Raw genomic sequence first — 16028 nt, 5'->3', positions numbered from 1 at the left:
TTTGGAAAAGCATGGGTGTGGATGCCAGCTGGGCAGATGCCGACACTCCCATCTATGAGCTCTGGAGCTTTGGCTGAGTTCCTGAGGTCTCTGATCCTCACTGTTCTCATCTGCTTTGGAGATATTAATAGTACCTACTAATGGGAGGATTAAATGAGCTAGTAAGTGTGAAGTACCTAACACTGTCCCCTGATAATCCCCTTCTCAAACATGTCTGGGGAGACCTATCATCCAGAGTCTTCAGGCCCCATATATATATATTTTTTAATTTTTTTTAAACGTTTATTTATTTTTGAGAGAGAAGGGCAGGGGCGGGGGGCGGGGACGGGGGGCAGAGAGAGAAGGAGACACAGAATCTGAAGCAAGCTCCAGGCTCCGAACTGTCAGCCCAGAGCCCGATACAGGGCTTCAACTCACAAACCACGAAACCATGACCTGAGCCAAAGTCTGATGCTCAACCAACTGAGTCGCCCAGGCACCCCTAGGTCCGATATATTTTACTTCAACAAGCACTTCTTGAACACCTACTGTGTGCAGTGCTTTACTGAACCATGAGGGGGAGCAGATGAGTAAATGCTGTGGGGGAAGGAAGAAGCCCTTCCGGTAGGTGTATTGATCAGGAAAGACTCCACAGAGGGGGTGAGGCTAAAAAGACCAGCATATTTCTGTGGGTGGAGTTAAGAGGGAAAGGTGTCTTCAGAAGAGGGAATGGCATGAACCAGAGGCAAGGTGATGTGAGCCTGCAGTAAGCAGCCTGTGTGGTTGCAGCTGAGTGCCCCAGGGCCTGTCCCCAGTGCCTCTGGTATTGGGGGTTTTGCCTTTCTTGCCTCTGAAATACAACTACATTCCAGACAAATGGAGTCCTCGGGGTCTTCCCCAGCCAGAAAAAGGAATAGCTCCTAGTCCTTTAGCTAGCTCTGTGGCCTAAGTGATCCCAGGCTCGCACCTGGGAAACGTCTGTCTGTCTCACATACACACACATAATAAGTACAGCTAACATGAACCTCCCAGCCTCTCCTCCAATGTGACACTTCTTTCAGGAAGCTCTTCTGGACTGTTCTTCCATCTTGCTATACTGTGTGCACTTAGAATGTGTGTTCACATGGCCAGGTCACTTGCACCCATCTAGGGACTGGCCCGGGGAAGAGCTATCAGAGCAAGGTCCCCTGGTCAGCCCGAGCTGGTCCAGCCCTAGCGTGTCCCCTCTCCCATGCCACTTTCAGCTTGTGGAAATTTCCACAATTTCTTTGCCCTGGTTACAGCTCCTACTGCTGTATTTATCACCCTGGAGACACAGTGGCACAGGCATACACATGCCACACACACACTCATGCCCTATACACACGTGCCTGCACACCTCAGCCTGCACTTCCAGATGCACACACGCCCGCACGTGCGCGAACACAGACACATGCATGGCACGTGTCTAAACGCCCCCACCACAGAGCTCTCTAGGAAAATTGCCCCTCCCCTGCTCCCCCTCCTCCACTCTCTTCCCACCACCGCCCACCTCAAAACACTGAGACCAAAGAGATGGGCTGGACGGCCCTCCCACCATTTGTCAGCCTGGGAGGCACATCCGCCTCCGTAACTACAGCATCCTCCCTCCCACCCCTTCTTCCCCACTGCCCGCTTTTCTCTCCATCTCTCCTCAGCTTCTCTATCCTTCCCTCTGCCACTTTTCTGTGCTCCTGTCTGTGTCTTCCTGCACCTCAGTCATTCTGAGTCCTCTCTTGTCACTCTTGGCCCTCTGAGGTAGAAATTGTGCTTCCTCCCTGCCCTCCCTCCTGAGGGTCTCAGGATGGGGACCTTGTGTGTGTGGGGGGGAGCTTACGGAGACAGGGATAGGCCTAGGGGACCCAGGGACCTGAGCTGCCTCGTATCCTGTCACTTTCAGCCCCTCCTCCTGGGTGAGGGGAGAACTGTGTGCCTGGCACCATGGAGACTAGCGTCATGGCAACACAGCCTGGGTGGGCACAGCCTTCCTCCTCCTAGAGCCCCCCTGTGATCCCCTAGGAACTGCCAACAGGCCCTGAGGAGATGGGCCTTGTTTTAGTGCCCATCCCCAGCTCATACCAGGCCAGGGTACCCCCATCCTGACCATCCGTACTTGTACCCCAGCTTCCAATGCCACAAGTCACTAATCCCCATGGTGGAACATGGCGGGGGCAGGGAGGATTCTCATCCAAGCATGAACTCCAGAGCTGGGGACCTGAGGGTCTTTTACTGACTGAGGGCCAGAGGTCAGGGGCTTGCTTAGGGGAACCCAGCAAGTCTGGCTAGGCTCCTGACTCTCAGACATCAGTTCTCTGGTCTCCCACCTTCCACCCAGGTCAGTGGTCACTGGACCAAAAGGGGTCATTCCAACCTGGGGTCCGGCCCTCCCCCCGGGAGGTCTCTAGCCCGTCCTTAGTATCGGCAATGATAATGATGCAAATGAGAATGTTGAGCCACCGTGAAGCACCCACAGCCTCCTGGGCTGGGGCTTTACAAGTGTTTTCTCATTTAATCCTTACAACAAACACCATGAGGAAGATACCTCTTGTTCTCATTTTATAGGTGAAGAAACCAAGGCATGGACTTGACAATGTCAGGTGACTAATAAGTGGTGTGGCTGAGAAGAAACACAGGTCCTTCCCAGATGGTGCTGGTGAGCCCCAGCTTCATGCCTGGTGCCCTCCCCAGCAGGCACTCTTTTTCAAAATCACTGACAAACTGTGTTTTCAGTTCTGTCTTTCCTTCTGGAGAGAGTCCATGGGGAGGACCTCGGGCTTAGTCTAAGTTTGGCCTTAGGGTTTCTAGAAGCCAGGGGGTTATTTTTCTAAGAAGGTGGAGAGGGACCAGAGCCTTCCTAGTGTGGTTAGCCCTAGGGAAGACCTGCCTCGTAGTCCAGCAACGCATGTTCACAAATCCCAGGTCCTTGTAGAGTCCTGTCCAAGTCCAGGCTGGAGCTGTGTGATGGAGGGAGGAGACCCTGCCTCCCGGGCCCAGCCTCAGCTTGTCTACCAACCTGGATGGAGTCACAGTGCAGTTGCCTCCCTCCTGGCTTATGTAATCATTCAAATATAGCAGCTACCTTTATCCCACTGAGTCACACCCCCTCCCGCCCCCAGTCAGGTGCGGGGAGTTAAGGGGGAAGAGGTAGATTAGGGCTGAGTGGGCAGCTCAGGGCCTCATGGCAAGGAGCATCCAGGTGTGCTGCACTGGAGGGTAGTGGAGGTGAGGGAGCTGGGGCCAGGACCCCAGGGAGAGTAAAACCTTCCCCAGAGTATGAAGCCACAGGGCGCACTTCTGTTCTGACCTATCTCTGCTGAAGCTCCCCATCCATGGGGATGCTTCCACAGGGTCATGAGTTGTATCAACAGCCTTCTTTCCTAGCCTTGTCCCCAGGTGGAAGAGGTGAGGAGGAAGGAGAGGCGGAAGATTACAAAGAAAATGAGGCAGTGGAGGGGGGCGGTGGCCAGGAGTCCCTGGTCCTAGTTCTAGCCCTGCCCTTTACTCCCTGTGTGGCCTAGGCATGTTTCTGCCTTCTTTTCCCCCTCTGCACCATGAGGGATGGGATTCCACTGGCTCTGGCATCTTGTGCTGCCTGGTCCATATTTCTGGGGATGACTTCAACCTTAGGCAGAAGACACTTCCAAGTGTCTGGTCTAGCCCCATCCCAGGCTGACTTGCCTCTCTTTCTGTTCTCTGCCCACCCCAAATCTGTCCATCCTCCATGGGCCAGTTCAGCACCCCCTGCTCCCCCACCCCATCCACAGGGCAGTGTAGACAGGAAGGATCGCTGGGTTCTGGCCTGAGGGGATAAGCCTTGGCTGTCTCTTCCCTTCCTGCACTGGCCGTCTGTTCCACCACTTCATCCCCCTGCCCAACAGGAATGGGGAGCTTCCTACCTCTGTGTGAGGTCACCCCTTCTTTCATAGGGCAGTTCTGACAGATCCTGGACCTGAAGCAGGCCCACAACACCTCAACCCTCAGGCCTGGGTCCCCAAAACCACCTTGCTGAGGTGAAGAAGCCATACCACCTTACAGCTGTTCTGGAGCTTGGGGTGGCTTTTTGCTCCTTTGTCAGCAAGGGCCTTGTCACCCATGGTGTGATCGGGTCTGTGCTTAGTGTGGGAACACAGGGAACTATGCCAGGCCCTTGGAATGGACTTGGTGCTCCTTCGGTCATTATGCTTGGAGTCACAGGTGGCAGCTTCCTGGCTGAGGAAGAGGCAGAGAAGCACAGTGAGATGGCTCCCTGAGCTTCCCGCTCTCCCCACCCCCAGGCGTCTGTTGCCAAGAGCCAGATGTGGGCCCATCCTGGTCCCCAGCCAGAGGGAGTCATCCAGGGGTTTTCAGGCCAATGCTCCGTGAAATCCATGTTCCACCAATTACCAGCCTTCCCCTGAGAAGGCTGAGAGATACTCTATGGTCTCAGTCTGCCCTTGGACAGGGGTGGGGGGTGGTTTGCACAGAGCGGGTCAGTGAGGACCCCTCATCTACCTGTGTCTCCCCATCCACCTGCAGCCTTTTATTGAAGGCTTGCTCTGATGTGATTTTGCACTGAGCTCCAGAGCGCACCATTTCGTTTCCACACTCACCTATGTCTCCCTCCTTCCTACTTTACTTCATCAACATTTCTCACTTGTCCCTGGTTAGGCTGCCCAAAGGCTGGGGACTGGGGCTGAGGTGAATAGGATTTTGGCCTGTTCTTGAGGAAAGGGTGATCCAGTAGAAGAAATTAGGTGAACCTGAGCGGGAGTGGGGGGGTGGGGGGGGGTGAGGTAATAGGGCAGATGACAGGGAAGAGCAAGGCAGCCAGAGGCTGCTCAGCCCAGAACCCAGTGACCCCTCCTGCCCACCCTGTCCCCTGTGGGTAAGGGCAGGGTGTGGGCTGAACTGGTCCAGGAAGGATAGGCCAGGATTTGGAATGGGCAGAGAAAAGAAAGAGGAGAGGGAAGTGAGCCTGGGAAACAGGTGGTACCAAGTCAAAGGGGAAGAAAGGACTGGCTTAAGGACTGGACCCTGCTGTATGTGGAGCAGAGGATGGAGACCTCAGGGCCTATCCTGAGAGATTTCAGGTATCAGGCTGAGGAGCTTGGCCTTTATCCTGAAGCCACTGGGGAGCCATGCAAGGATTCTGAGGAGTTACCTGACCATATAGATAGTGCTCGGTGCAGGGTGGAGTGGAATAGAGGAGTTGAATTGGGGTAGGGGGCTGGAGAAAGACCAGAGGAGGAGGAAGTAAGCAGGGCCAGGGGGGTGAAGGAGGGAGTGAATACATGGGAGAGAATTACAGAGGGAGAATTGGCGGTGATAGATTTGATACAGGAGGTGCAGGAGAAGGAAGAGGCAAAGCGACTTTGTAGTTTCTAGACTGGGGATTTGAAGTTTGCTGATGCCTTTGATAGAGACAAAAGATACGTTGGATGTGAATATTCAGGTGTATGGGGGCCTCTGGGATGTTCCCACAGATGTCCAGGAGGCAACCTGTATTGGTTGTCTGGAGCCCCAGAAACAGGGCTGGGCCTGGGTGGGGGTGGGGGTGGGGAGGCACTAGAAGTTGGTGCGTTTGGGGAAGGCTCCAAGCTCCCTGAAGGTGGGGTGGAGAAAGAGGAGAGAGACAGGGCGCGGTGCCCCTGTGAAGAGCACCCATGTTGAGGGGGCAAAAATAGGATGAGCCAGCGAGAGAGACAGAGGAGGGGCCGTCTGGAAGGTGGGAGGGAAACAGCCGAGCAGGAAGGCGGCGGGAGAGGGCGCTGAGAAGAAGCCGCCTTCTTTGGCAACGAGGAGGTAGCTGGAGCCTGCAGTCCTCGCGAGGCAGTGGGCGCAGGGCGGAGGCTGGATCTCAGAGGCTGCATCTTCCCGTCGCTTCGGGCGCCCACCCGCCTCCCAGCTTCCTCTCACCTCCTGCCAGATCCCCAACTAGCAAAAACCGGTGTCTACTGACCGGCTGCAGGGCGGCGGGCCAGGGCCCGTGAACGCGGCACGCCCCGATCAGCACCCGGGAGAGCGGCCGGGGCCTGCGGCGGGGCGGGGCTTCGCGGTGATCGCTCCGGGCCCTCGGTTCCTGCCGCCGGCCTAGCAGGCCAGATGGAGGTGGAGGTGGGAAGAGCAGGCCAGGACACCGGCCCCTCTCCCCTTTCAGAAGCACCCCCCACCCCCAACCCCACCATTCCGGCAGTGCCCTACAGGAGCCCCTACCCCAGCATTTCAGGCTGTTACTCCCTCAGCCCCACCAATTCAACCTCTTTAGGAAAAGGGAAGGGAGGAGAGGACGACGGCTTTTTACTGGGAACTTTACAGACATTTCCAAAGCCTTACAACTCTTTGAGCTTGGAATTTGTGACCTCTCCTTTCAGATGAGAAAGCTGAACTGAAGTTCAGAGAAGTTAAATAACTTGCCCAGGGTGCATGGATGGCAGAGCTGGGATTTGACCCTCTACCTGCCTGGCTGTAAGTCCTAGAGTACCAGAGTACCCAGTAGTCCTGGATCTTGCACCTCATTCCTGCAGACTCCTTTGTTCTGGGGTAACTGTGGAGTCTGGTGTGGTAGTGGGATGGGAGGAGACCTTCCCTCCTACCTGTCTTGCTTGGGTATATTCCCAGGAGGTTTCTGAAGATGAGGCCTCCACCATCATTTCCAGAGTGAGAGGGCAGAAAGGCTGAGGGGCAGGTGAGGCTTCAACGCACCAGCTTCTCCTGTGCCCGGCAGGTACCCTCCTTTGAGCTCCTCTGACTCAGCTTCTTAATGCCAGGCTCCTTGGGGCGTGAAGGGGAGTTGTGAGAGGCCAAGCCTGGACATGATCCAGGGCCTTGGCTTTCTGGGCCCGAGAAATGCCTTCCTAGCCAGCAGGCATGGAGCAGTAAGGTCCCAGGTATGGGTCAGGCTGAGAAAACAGTTTGCCCAGAGCTTTCAGAGATCTGAAACTAGACCTTCTGGGGCCACAGTGGGAAGCAAAAGCTCCCTCATAGTTTCTTTCCTGACAGTAAGCCATGAGAAAACTGCTTTCTGTCAGCCTGGACAGGCCTCCTGCACAAGCTGCATCATTCCTGTCCATCCCACCACTGCTGCACCTCCGTGCCTGTTAACAGGGAGTAGGTTTTCACTCAGTCTCATGGGCGCTTCTGCATGGATCCTGTTGTGTGTGGCAGGGGTCCTTGTCCCCACAGGTCAGAGAAGTGAGGTTATTGGTGAGGATTACACATGGCCCCCATAGCCTGGAATATACCTGCTTTTCCTGGGGTCTCCTCCTTTTAAAGACTCAGCTGATATTCTCTTCTACAGGAATGCTTACCAACCCCAGACTGGGTCAGAGGCCCTGTTTGGGTACTACATACTCTGTGCTTCCCTCTGTCACACTACAAGTCATTTCATCTCCTGCCTCCCCCCCCCCCCCCCCCCACCACACACACACCTTGACTGGGTGCTTCTCCAAGGCAAGGAGCCATCTGAGTCATATTTAATGAAGGTGGCCAATGACAGGTGTTTGTGAACAAATGAATAAGTTAGTGGAGGAGCCAGCATTTGAACCCCCATTTCCCGCCTCAAGGTGTGGAGCATTTTCTTTTATGTCCAACAGGCCCTCTGCTGAGACAACTCCCTACCTGTCCATTGCCTAAAATGCCCCAATTCCATTGGGTTAAGGCTTCCTCCTGAGGAGTCCTCTCTGGCAACAGGGCAGAGGTACAGCAGGCCTCTTCCCATACCTATAACCTGTGGACACTGAAAACCACGTGGGCAAGTTGTGCCCACAACTCCTAGTACAAGTGCATGTTTCTGGGCGCCTGGATGGCTCATTCAGTAGAGCATGTGACTCATCAGGGTTGTGAGTTTGAGTCCCATGTTGGGTGTAGAGATTAAAAATAAAATCTTGGAGGCGCCTGGATGGCTCAGTTGGTTGAGCGTCCAACTCTTGATTTCGGCTCAGATCACGATCTCACGGTTCGTGAGTTCGAGCCCCACATCGGGCTCTGTGCTGACAGTGTGAAGCCTGCTTGGGATTCTGTCTCTCTCCCTCTCTCTCTGACCCTCCCCCACCCTCAAAATAAAGAAATCAACTTAAAAAAATATTTTTTTAAAAAAGTGCATGCTTCAGCGTCAGCTCCCACAGTGTCCCAGCTGAGCAGAGCCACCAACAGGTAGACTCAGTGACAAAGCTCTGAGTTCAAAGCACCCAGAGCCTCCTGCATCCCCAGCTCTATGCTGGGGATGCACCCCCTGTACATGATACCGACTCAGGAAGCCCAGAGGAACTGATTCTGCCTGGAGGCCTAGCCCTTCCTGTCTTGAGGAGGGTGAGAAGTGTCCCCTGACCCTGAGAGCCTCTGTAATGGGGTAGCACAGGGTCTGGGTTCCGTCCATCTTCCCCTCACCCCAGCTCCCATTCTAGTCCGTGCACAGTGCAAATCCTTCATCCTCGTACCTCTCTGGGTTCCTCTGTCTGTCTGTCTGTCTGTCTCCCTCTCTCCCCTCCCCCATTTCCATCTCTGCTTTTTTTTTTTCTTCTTTTCTTTTCTTTTCTTTTCTTTTCTTTTCTTTTCTTTTCTTTTCTGTCTTTGTTCCTCTGTGTGTGTTTTCCCTATGCCTCTCTGATCTCTTTATATTTCCATCTTGATCTCTCTGGAGCTCTGCTCCCTTTCTTCTTTCCTTCATGTATTTCTCTCCTTCCTGTCTGTTTCTCTCTGTCTCTGTTTCTGTCTCTGTCTGTTCCTCTGTGTGTGAGTCTTTCTTTTCCTCTCTCCCAGCCAGAGTCTCTCTCTACCCCTCCCTCCCTCTCTCCCTCTCTGTCTGGGCCTCTCTGTTCCTCCTCCCTCCTCCCTCCCCCTTCTGCATTATCAGACCTGCTCCAACCTCCTCCCGGAGCCAGCCTACCGGCAGAGGCAGTGGCAGCAGGAGAGGTGGGAGCAACTGGGGCAGCAGCAGCAGCGCTGGATTGGGGTATTGAGTCCAGACTGAGTTGGGGACAGGCTACTGCTCTTGGTCCTTGTGCCCACTGGGCCAGGCACCCTGCCTGGAACCCCGGGCAGGGTGGACAGGGCGAGGTGCCACCTTAGTCTGGCCGGGGAGGCAGACGATGAGGAGCGATGGGGCAGGCATGCGGCCACTCCATCCTCTGCAGGAGCCAGCAGTACCCGGCAGCGCGACCGGCTGAGCCGTGAGTACTATCCAGGGGCTGGGGTTTGGGTGAGCGGCTGCAAGGCATACCAGGGACTAGGGTCCTGGGAGTGCCGCTGAGGAGCTGGGGTTGGTGTGGAGCTGAGCCACGTGGGAGGATCGATCCTGCTCCTGGGCGCCCCGTTGCTGGACTGTAGCCTGGGGCGGGGGGCGAGGGGGGGCGGCTCTGCACAGGGGTGGGGGTTTCAGACATCAACCTAGGGGGTGATGGGGGTGGTGTCCCATAGAAGAGGCTGGGGGAGGGGTTGGTAATGAACCTGAATTATCCTTTCAGGGGCTAGGGGTGGGGGGTGTCTCTGCAGGGAGTTCCAAGGAGGTCTGGGGGGCTGAGATAAACTGGTTCAGGACCCTAGAGAAGGATGAGATGTCTGTGACCCAGTGTTGTGTGTGTGTGTGTGTGTGTGTGTGAGAGAGAGAGAGAGAGAGAGAGAGAGAGAGAGAGAGAGAGAGAGAACAAACATGAATATGAATGAGTAAGTGGCGCTGGAACAGAATAGGGTCCCGGGCCACCGCCTTTTGTGGGACTGGGATTCATAGCCACTAGTTTCGGCAACTTTACCCCAAAACATCTGTCCCAGAGAGAGCCACGAGGCTGGTTGAATGAGGCCCCTGTGCACCAGCCTCATGTGCATCCACGTGCATGGGTGCATGTGCAGGTGAGTGGAATGGGGGGTTCCATAGAGGCTCCCCTCCACCATCTGAGGGCCGCTGAGGTGGGGGGCAAGGGGTGTGTGTCTTCAGGTCAGTGGAGGTGCAGTTCTATGCCTGCACGTGAAGGTGTGTGTATGTGTGTTACAGGTGTGAGGTGCAAGGGGACCTGTGGGGTGTACAAGGGCCTGTAGAGTCCTTGGTGGCTGAATGTGCGGTGGCCTGGCAGGATGTGTGAGCAAACCTGTGTGACTGTGAGAGGTCATCTGCACACGTGCGAGTGCAGGTTGCCGTGTGTGTGGGTGTAGGTGTGTGTGTGTTAGTTTGAACGTATGTGTTGGCACGCATGTTAATCTGTGTGCCGTGTCTGCAAAATAAAGTGACTCAAAACTGAGCACGTTGTTCGATTCCACGCACCTTCCTGTTTGTGTGCTTATTTGTTAATGCGTGAATATTAGTGTTGCGCTGTGTGTGTGTGGCATAAGTGTTCGGGTGTGGGTGTGTGATCGTGTGCTGGTGCGCTTGAGTGTGTATTGGTGCCTGTGTGGCTGGTGTACGTGTGTGTGTCTCTATGTGTGTGTTCATCCGACTGTGCGTGGGTGGCTGTTTCCTTCCCCTGCTGGTTGAGGACACAGCTGGGACGCTGTGACCCACCGAGGCAGGGCGGGGGTGGCTGAATGTGCGACCACCTCTGTGAGCCCAGGACAATTCATTCTACACCCTGTGGGGAGATGCAGAAATGAAATAGGCAACAATGGCCCTGCCCTCTGGGGCCTCCTAAGCTTCCTAGACATAAAATGGCTTGAGAATAATTAAGCTTAAAGATCAGGATCTAGCTAACAGGTGGGGGTGGAGTGGGAGCAGCATAACAAAGGCCCTGGGTGGGAATCCCCTGTATCCCTGGAGCAGCGAGGAGGCTGACCGGGTTGGTAGCAGCCGGGTCCTGCAGGACTTTGAACTCCAGGCCTCTTGGGCTCTATCCCGAGGGCCCTAGGGAGGCCAAGAAGGTTCTGTGTGGTGGAGGGACAGAATTCCGGGAGTTTGAGAAAGCTTCCTCAGTGGCATGGTCAAGGTTGGACTAGCAAAGAGAGACGGGACAGGGGGGCCAGGCCACTGTGGACATCAGGGAGGTCCGGGGCCAGGTGGGCCAAGGGGCAGATGACCAGGGCCTTTCTGAAGGGAGAGGTTGGAGGGCTTAGGAAACGATGGGATGGGGGACGTCAAGGTGGCTCAGCTTGGACTCAAGTGGGAGATGCAGTGGCAGGACCTCAGAGGGTCAGGATGTTGGAGGGAAAAGCTGTTGGAAAGCTCAGGCCAACGAGGTAACAGGAGAGATCGATCCCCTGTAGGACTTCTGACCAGGGTGAAGAGGGTTGGAGATCAAGGAGCCGTGGAAACTGAGGCTATGTCTTTGTCAACCTGCTCTGGCTACGAGGCTGAGGCTGAAGCTCTTTATCAGAGGCAAACCGAGGCCTCTTTCCTCAGGGCCTGCAGGGGACCTGTTGGTTGCCTGAACTGGGTTGGCTCAGTGAGGGTTAATCGCCTTTATGCTCCCCACACCCCCCAGTTGCCCCTGCCCACCAAGCAGCTCCTGCCACTCTTTCTGCTTCCCACTCCAGCCTCCTGTCCCTGGGGACTGCTGATGGCTTGTCTGGGATCTAGCCAAATAGGGGAGGCAGAGCTCCCAGCAGTACCCGCCTTCGGTCTTAATGGCCTGGGAGTCTCACCCTGAGCCGGGCTGCTGTCGGGTCAGGCCTGTGCTCCCCAGGCTCCTGCTGCTTGGGCCTGTACAATCTACCCACTTGGCCTGCTCCTGTTCCTGCATTTCTGTGTCCATCCATTCATTGATTCACTCAACAGCGACTCTCCAATGCCTGCTTGGTGCCCACGGGGCTGGTCACTGGGGACACAGAATGGACCCAGACCCAGACCCTGCTCTCAGGGACTCCCGGTCTGATGAGGGAGGCAGGAGTGGAGACCTATAACCTTGCAGTGTGAACAGTGCTGTGCAGAGGGAAGCCCCTGGAACTGTGGGACCCACACCAAGCCGGGGCTTCAGAGGATGAGTCACTTGAGCTGCATCTTGAAGGATGGATGGGGATTGCCCATGGGAAGAGCAGAGGGAACAGCATGGAAATCCGATGTGAAAGTGCTGTGTGATCAAGGAACAGAAAGGGGTTGGGTTGGCAGGATGAAGAAGGGAGTGGAGAAGAGGAAGAAAGGGCAGGAAGAGCCAGATTCTGTAGTCTCAAATGCCAGACTAAGGGGCTTGGGTTCCCCTCTTAGGACTGGGTTGCTGAGGAAAAGTTTTGAAAAGGAAGCCTCCCCTAGGAAGCCCTCCTTGGTTCCCCCTCCCTCTGACCCCGTGATCCACCCTGAGGTCTCCCTGATAGTACAGCATCAAGAATGTGGCCCAGGGGCACACAGTTGGCTCAGGCAGAGAGCATGTGACTCTTGATCTCAGGATCATGAGTTTGAGCCCATGTTGGCCATGGAGCCTATTTAAAAAAAGAAAAAAGAATGTGGCCCAGAGTTGGTCTTTCCCTGTGATGCCCCCGTGTGTGAGGTCCTTTACCCAGCCAGCTAAGGAGCAACTCTAAGGCAAGAGCCACCCCCTCATGCTTCCCAGCACAGGGCTGGGCACCTAGGCTCAGTGCAGCCTCCCAGTGGGAGAGGACATGAAGAGCATCTGGGCCACCTCCTAGCAGTTGCTTTACTCCTTCCTGCAACCTGCCCACAGATCTGATCAGCCCTGCTTACATACCCCCGGGACGGGATGCTCATCCCTTCCCTCTTGGGCAGCCCTTCCCTTGGAGTGGTTTTATCTGTCCTGGACTCCTTTACAAGGCCTGGCTACTTGGCCTTGTGCCCTTTCTCCATCCTGGGTCACTGTCCTTCCCCCTCAGCAGGGCCAAGCTGGGGCATAATGGTTCAGGAGTGGTATGAACACATCGTGGGCAGAGAATAGAGAGAGATAAGCAGCCCTTATTCCAACTACAGATGGTCAAACTGAGATGGGCCAGTCCCTGACCCCTCTCCAAAAGGAATGATAAGGAAGCAGGCATGGCCAAGAAAGGGGATGAGGATAGACAATGGGAAGAACTTCCTAACAGCCCAGAGAGGTGTGGAATCTCCTGACTCTGTGAGAGTGGGCATGAGGGACAGGAGGGAGTGGGCATGTCTTCCGGGACAGGAGGGAGAGCTGGAGACTGAGGCACTCACTTCTGCCCCTCCTGCAGGTGAGGGAAGTCTTCCAGGGAGAGGGGGACTGCAGGGGCTGAAAGAGATAGGGGAGGGGGATCAGGATTCATTCATCCATTTATCTGACATTTACTGGGTTGCTGCCCGACCAGACGTACCAGCTCTGTGGGGAGATAGAACAGTGACCACACGGAGGGATGCCCATGATCTCCCCTACCTCTGCCAGTGGCAGGAAGTTATTTAAGAAGAGGGGCTCTTGGAGCTAGCCTTAGAAGGAACAATTCCTTCATGAGGCAGAATTGACAGCCCCACAGGAAGAGCACATACCATGTGCAAAGGCCTCGAAGGGAAAGCAAGCATGGTTTTGTTTATGTAAGGACTGTAGGAATTCAGAGTGGCCTAATCATGAAGTGCAAGGGTAGGGGAAGGTCTGGGCAGAGAAGGAGAAGGAGACAAGTGAGGGAATTGAGGTTAGACTATAGGAAGCACTTTCTGTGACCAAGGTGCCGCCAGCAGCTTTGACTTGGAGGCGTCATTGTGAATTTGCAACTTCTTGGTCTCTCCCAGTGCCCCCATCAGGGCCTGCGGAGGGGCTCCTCCTTGCTTGAGAATGGGATGTTCAGTGAACAGAGACCCTGAAAATGGGGGAGCGGCAGCAGTTGAATGTGAGCCCCTTCCAGAAAGTGGCATGCAAATGAATGCAAAGTAATATGCAAATAAGCCAGCTTAGGCTTGGCAGCTTTGTCTGGGAGGATGAGACACCACCCCCTTCCACGCTGGCCTCCCACCTCCTCTGCCCCAGCCCCCCACTCCTCCCCACCCCCAGAACAGCCAGAACAGCCTTGTCTGCTGCTTCGACTGCCCTAGCTTGTGTGAACCACAAGATTGTGGCCTCTCAGTCGGGGACCATGGGCTCCCTGTCAGCACCCCCATCTTCTCGGGAAGTCGATATATTTAGTAACGGATGTTTTCAACACATTTATCTCCCATTGTTCAGCTGCCCGCTCCCTGGGAAAGGCCAGGTCCCCAGTGACATGACCCACTTTTTGAATTCCCTGAAGTCCCTTTTCACTGCCCTCCCTGAAAAACAGGAGGCAACTGGGGCTTGGTGCAGCAGAAGGGATTTAAGTCAGATATCTGGAAGGACTTCCCAACAGTGTAGTTGCTGAAAGACATGGACCCTGAGGCTTCTGGGTTCTCACCTTTTAGATGGCTACCTGGGTTCAAAGCCAGAGGAGGCTTTGAGAATAGGACAGAGAAGGCGGTAGACAGGTGGAAGTTCAGATATCAGCACCATTACTCTGTAGCTATGTGGTCCTGGGCAAGCTACTTAGCTTCTCTGAACCCCATGTGAATAGTGAAGTGGGAACAATAATACTTTCCTGGCAGGATCACCATGAAGAATCTGGAAGTGGAGAGCTTCATGGCAGGCATGCAGCAGGTGCTCATAAAGGTTAGCTGTTGCCATTATAAACCACCCACACTCACCTACACTTTTAGAAAGATTCAGTGGGGGGCTGGAGGGGGAGAGACCAGAGCTAAGAGCCCAGAAGCTGTCATCGTGTGGGAGACACGAGGAGGTCTGAAATGGAGCCGCGGTGGTGGGAATGGTGAGCAGTGTGGATGCTCTGTGGGAGGGGCCCTCAGAGACATGTGACCACCTCCCTCAGCTGCCCTGACTGGTCAGGGACTAATCCCCAGGGAATACAATGGAGGAAAGGGCTCCATGAGGAAGAGGTTAAACCAGTGGCCACACCCATGGCAGTCTGCGAGTCATTCTGGGAGTTGTAGTCTGGCGTGAATTTGCAGTAAGTAGACTTAGTACGGCCTCCTTGGATCCAAATCCACACTCTGCTGCTGAGGCAGGCTGGGGACAGGCCCTGGAGGGTGCTGGGGGATGCAGGGCCCAAAAGTGGAGCAGCTTCGCTCCCTCCCCAGGGACCCCTCAGCCTGCTTCATGTTGGGCAGTGCAGGTGGGGGTAGGGATAAAAGGATTAAGCCATAATTAGGACTCTTCACACATCCACACAGAAGTTTACAGCTTCCAGAACACTGTTTTCACATCTATGATCTCATTTAATCCTCACCACAAACCCAAGAGACTCCTGTTTTCTGGATCAAGAAACAGAGGATCTGAGACGGGAAATAACTTGTCCAGAGGTATTCAGCCGGTGACTGATGGAGCCAGGCTTGGAGCACATGTCTGTCTGCCCCCAAAGTTCCTGCTCTTTCCATGGGTTATTGTTCCAGATGGCAAAGGCCAGGCGTTGAAGGACAGGCAAGATACAGACAATTAGACATCTCAGCAGAGGACCGAGGAACAAAGACCCGACTCAAGGAACAGAAAGCAAAGGCTGAGCCCCTTGGGATATAAGGCTAAGAGGTGGACTAGGCAGACCCCAGGCAACTAATCCCAGGCTGGGAATTTGGACTTCTTACCACAGCCCACCAGGATCTTCCCAGGAGTTTTGAGCAGGGGCAGGTCCTGATTAGGGCTGGACTTTGGAAAGATTGATTGATGTTGCAGTCTGGGCTGAATGATTAGGAGTGGAGAAACAAGACAGCCTGAGGCTTCTGAAGTCCATCCGTGGTGCTCCCAGAACTTTGCTCGAACTTCTTCCCAACTTATTCCTCCTCTTCCTCTTCTTCCTCCCACTTCTACCCTACTCCCCTCCACCCCAGCCTGGGGAGGGAGGACTGTGTACCTTAGAGCTGTGCTGTAATGCCCCCTGTCTCCAGCAGGGGGTGCTGTCACACACAATCAGTTGCAGCCTGGATCTTCCTTGTGTTTGAAGGGCCAGCGGGAGGAAAAGCCTGGACAAAGAGCAGAGATGAAGAGTGGAGCAAGGGTAGCCCATTGTTCTGGCAGAGGGGGAGAGGGCCCTACTGAAATGACACAGGGAGGAAGGAGGACTGAGGAGAGACTGGACTGCACACAGCAGGGACAGACATTTTAAAGGGATTAAGCCAGGGGACGAGATATTTTCTTCTCACAGTTCTGGGACAGGCTTAGATT

General features: G+C 54.9%; 1 protein-coding gene across 3 annotated transcripts in view; it reads left to right on the top strand.

Annotated features, from left to right (window-relative positions):
* The first annotated feature begins 8556 nt into the window (after positions 1 to 8556).
* PDE2A (phosphodiesterase 2A) overlaps positions 8557 to 16028 on the top strand; it is a 105855-nt gene continuing 98383 nt past the window's right edge. For 2 of the 3 annotated variants that reach the window (XM_078433119.2, XM_078433121.2), the window contains exon 1: positions 8558 to 9143. In XM_078433119.2, coding sequence (XP_078289245.2) covers positions 9073 to 9143 — 71 coding nt within the window. In that variant the 5' untranslated portion in view covers positions 8558 to 9072. Of the gene's footprint in view, positions 9144 to 16028 lie in introns of all 3 variants that reach the window. The other variant, XM_078433120.2, reaches the window with a different exon arrangement.

Source organism: Panthera onca, chromosome D1 (assembly GCF_046562875.1).
Source record: "Panthera onca isolate mPanOnc1 chromosome D1, mPanOnc1 haplotype 2, whole genome shotgun sequence".
NCBI lineage: Eukaryota > Metazoa > Chordata > Mammalia > Carnivora > Felidae > Panthera > Panthera onca.
Note: the sequence above shows the minus strand (reverse complement) of the source record. Positions and strands in the feature narration are given on the sequence as shown.